At 49.3% G+C, this 4,210-nt stretch overlaps 1 protein-coding gene across 1 annotated transcript; it reads right to left on the bottom strand.

Moving 5' to 3' along the window:
• Positions 1-966: 966 nt before the first annotated feature.
• lingo1b (leucine rich repeat and Ig domain containing 1b) lies at positions 967-2,943 on the bottom strand. Its single transcript, XM_080417962.1, has one exon. The coding sequence runs from the start codon at positions 2,932-2,934 to the stop codon at positions 1,084-1,086; it is 1,851 nt and encodes a 616-aa protein (XP_080274088.1). The 5' UTR covers positions 2,935-2,943; the 3' UTR covers positions 967-1,083.
• Between the last annotated feature and the right edge of the window lie 1,267 nt (positions 2,944-4,210).

Raw genomic sequence — 4,210 nt, 5'->3', positions numbered from 1 at the left:
GCTGAAAATACTGTTTCTAGTTTTGGAGGTTGATGTTAGTCCTAATTAAGCTGCCAAAATGGTACAAAACAAAACAAAAAACAAAGCAAACTTCTGCACTCGGTGTTACTGTGATGGTTTATAATTTGTAAACTCTGCAAAATGGACTCTTACACAGCTCTCTCTTCCAGCTGAATTACATCAAAATTGTGCTGAAAAGTAGCTGGAAACGTAGGCTGCTCTAGACTGTAACATGTTCAAACCCAAAGCCATGAGATTAGCATTAACTGTTGGGTCACTGCAAAAATGTACATGGAAAGAACAAGATTACAAGATACAGAAAAAAGACATACTGTAATAGTTCATAGTTCAAATTGTAGATACGCTACTGTAAGTTTAAAGACAAACTTCCCTTTGTTGGCAGAAAGGAGCACACACTGTAATGTAAAGGACTGGCTTGTTTTTTTTTCTTATTGACTATTGCCCATAGAAATTCACAGAAAAGTCAAATTCAACTTTTGCTTTTCAAGATTATGTCCATTGAAACAGTCCCAAGGTACTTCCATTGAAGCTTCCACTGCTGTGCAATTTCTACGGCCCCGACTCGTAGTTCATCGCGCGACTGCGCCGCGCAGCGAAAATAGCCGATCTACAAGCTCACAAAGCGTTGTGTCCAGGGCGCTTTGTGAGCTTGTAGGTCGGCTATTTTCGCCGTAGCGACGCAGTCATGCGACAGACCATAACTTAGGCATGACTCTCTCCACAACTGAACACACATTTCAAGCGTGGTCTGTATCCATCCCAAATATGGGTGTAATGATGGGGCACGGATTCGTACCAATGTACGTTCGGTTCGGTACGGGCAAGTACCGAACGATTGGGCGGATGAAAAAAAAGAAAGAAAATAATATTTGTTTTTGTGTGCGGAACTTACATTTCCGACTTCCCACACAGACATTTTAAGCGAGCGCACCATATACGGCACCGCGTTTGTTTTCCCCAGGCGGGTCAGGGAAGAAGAGCGCTTGTTTTTGTTACCTCAACGTCCTTAAATCACTCGACAACAAGGCGGCCACGCCGACTAACAGTCTGTAAACGTATTGATCACATGATTTTCATGTTGAACTTCAGCGAACCCTCAGACGGACTACCTTCATCCACGTCGTCTTTGCGGGGCACGTACTCCACCTCTATGGTATTTGACTTGGCGTTCCCTTTCCCTCTACTCCAAAGAAACAGAATGACAAGACAGAAAAGCACAACTCCTAGGAAAGAGATGAACCCCATGGTGGTGGCAATGATGAGGGTCTTCACGTCGAACGGGAAAGGGGCCGCGGCGCGAGTCACGTTCGTCCCGTCGTCGCTCGGTTGGTTGGAGATGAAGGCAAACGTTTTGTTTGGCTGATGGGGCCAGTTGGGGGAGTAGCTGTGCACAAACAGGTGAGCTGACTTTGTGTCGTTCCCCGCCGCATTGCCGGCGACACACAGGTAGGTGCCGTTGTCCTGGATCTGAGCGTAGCGCACCTCCAGCGTGCCTTCAGGGGAAACGGTGAGTCTCGATCCCACGGTTTTGGTGGTAATGAACTCTTTCCTGGGCGACAGCCACATTATCACGGGAACGGGATCGCCCTCGGCTTGACAGGTGAAACGCAGCGTTGTTCCCTCGTCCACGTGGCTCTCTTGAACCTTGTGGTCCAAAATCTTAGACTTCTGACAGGTGAAGTAGTCGTCGGGAAGTTTGTCGGGGAAGTCCTTGAACTCTTTGCCCCGCACGGCCTCGGGCGAGGCGCACGTGGGCTGCTGCCTGTTGAAGTTGAGCCTCCACCGCCGGCGGAAGACCCAGAGCAGGCGGCAGTCGCAGGCCAAGGGGTTGTCGTACAGGGCCAGGGTCTCCAGGTTGCCCACCGAGTGAAAGACGGACTCCTCCAGGGTGCTGAGGCCGTTGATGGACACGTTGAGGACGCGGAGGTGATTCAGACCCCGGAACGAATAGGGCTCGATGGTGGCTAATCTCCCGCCGACCAGGTGAAAAGCCTGGAGCTTCTGTAAATTGTGCAGCTGGTTTCCCTCCACGGTGTGGATGGGGTTGAACGACAGGTTGAGAAAGCGCAGGTGGCCCAGGTGACGGATGGCCTGGTACGGTATGGCGGTGAGATTGCAGCTCGTCACCGACAGAGACGTGATGTTGAGCCCGAACAGGCATTTGGGGGTCATGGTGTCCAGGGAGGGCATGTGGGAGATCTCCAGCACCCGGAGCCGGTACAGCCTCTTGAAGGAGTAGTCCCGGACGACGCTGACGTTGAGGTGGCGCAGGCGGAGCGTCAGCAGGTTGTGCAGGTGGCTGAGGGCGTCGGTGGGCACGGACGCCAGGTTGCACCGCTCGATGTTCAGGCTCTCCAGGTTGCCGAGGCCGTGGAAGGAGCGCGGCGAGATGAACACCAGGTCGTTGTCGCCCACCTCCAGCGCCCGCAGGTTGTACAGCTCCTGGAACATGTAGTCCAGGAGGATGACGATCCGGTTCTCGCTGATGTCCAGCTGGGTGAGGTTGACGAGGCCCGTGAACACGCCGAGCTGGATGAGCTTCAGCTGGTTGCTGCGGAGCCCCAGCGTCCGCAGGTTGGCCAGGTTGCCGAACACCCCGGGCTCGATGGACGAGATGTTGTTCTCGTTCAGCTGCAGCTCCTCCAGCTGGGAGTAGTTGATGAACTCCTCGGGTCCCAGGCTCTTCAGGCGGTTCTTGCTGAGGTCCAGGAGCCTCGTCTCGATGGGGATGCCCTCGGGGAGCTGCGCCAGCCTCCGGCGGTGGCACACCACCGAGCGCTCGTGGCCGTTGCAGTCGCACCGGGAGGGGCAGCCCGTGGTGGAGCCGGACAGGACGGTGCCCAGCATCAGGAACAGGATGGGCTGCCAGCACGCCACCAGGTAGCTGTGCCCCCCCGCCTCCCCCGACGCCATCCTGCTGCTTACCTGTGGAGACACAAAGCACAGAGCATGTTTAAATATACAGCATCACAGTGATGGTAGATTTGAAGGACCCCCATTTGATATGATTCTTTTTCAGTGACGGAAAAAGTACTCAAATGTTTTTCTAAGTAAAAGTATCAATACTGCAATATAGAAATACTCTGTTACAAGTAAAAGTCCGGAATTCAAAATGTGCTCGAGTAAAAGTACAAAAGTATTGGCATCAAAATGTACTTAAAGTACCAAAAGTAGAAAGTACTCATTATGCAGAATATCCCATTTCAAAAGTTTTCAAATGTAGGAAATCTTTTGAAAGATAGCAGATATACAAGATCACAATGCGTCGCATCGCGACACATTGTGAGCTTGTAGATCTGCTATTTTCAAATGGCCGAAATGTATAGTATAGGGCTGAAGTGGTTAATGTATGTTTTGTAATAATAATCTGCTATTTTCTCTCTTGGACCAACACTGTAAAATCCTCAGACCCCATTTGGTTCCATTTGTACTATACACTCTCTACAGATCTGTAAAGGTCTATTTGGTTTCTAACTATCAATCACTTAGCTGGGGACCCCCTGGAACCCCAACAAGGACCCCAGGGGGGTCCCTGGAGCGTACAGAACACCTCTACGCTGCTCAAATTCCTTTATAAACTATAATTAAATAAATAAATGCAACTAAAAGCCAGTGCACAGGCAGTAGGAGGCAATTACCATATAATTTGTAACCAAGCTCATGTATTTAGTGGACAATGGACTATATAAAGTAGCTCTGATTACATGCCTTTATGCTGGAGGAAATCACGTGAACATCCACACAATAGGTGTCAATTCAAAGGAACTTTGCTGCTACAGGCCTTGTTACTGGGAAAAGGCTATTTGGTCATGGTCTGTCTCTGTCTCTCTTTCTACCTGTCTATCTGCCTATCTGTCTGTCTGTCTATCTGCCTGTCTGTCTGTCTAGCTGTCAGTGGTGGAAAAAGTATTCACATTTTTCACTTGAGTAAAAGCATCAATACTGCAATATAGAAATACTCTGTCACAAGTAAAAGTCCGGCATTCAAAATGTATTTGAGGTAAAGGTGCAAAAGTATTGGTATCAAAAATAAAGTACCAAAAGTAAAAGTACTCATTATGCAGAATGTCCCATATCAAGTTTTCAAATGCATAAACATCTTTAGAAAATAGCAGATCTACAAGCTCACAATGCGTCGCATCGCGACGCATTGTGAGCTTGTAGACAAAATGTATACAGGGCTGACGTG

This window comes from Gymnoscopelus braueri (assembly GCF_963280865.1).
Source record: "Gymnoscopelus braueri genome assembly, chromosome: 1".
Classification (NCBI taxonomy): domain Eukaryota; kingdom Metazoa; phylum Chordata; class Actinopteri; order Myctophiformes; family Myctophidae; genus Gymnoscopelus; species Gymnoscopelus braueri.
The sequence above is the reverse complement of the archived record's forward strand: the minus strand, read 5'-3'. Positions and strand labels throughout refer to the sequence as shown.

What these genes read in the sequence shown, in the direction of transcription:
- lingo1b (XM_080417962.1), bottom strand. Translation starts at nt 2,934, where the DNA reads ATGGCGTCGGGGGAGGCGGGGGGGCACAGCTACCTGGTGGCGTGCTGG.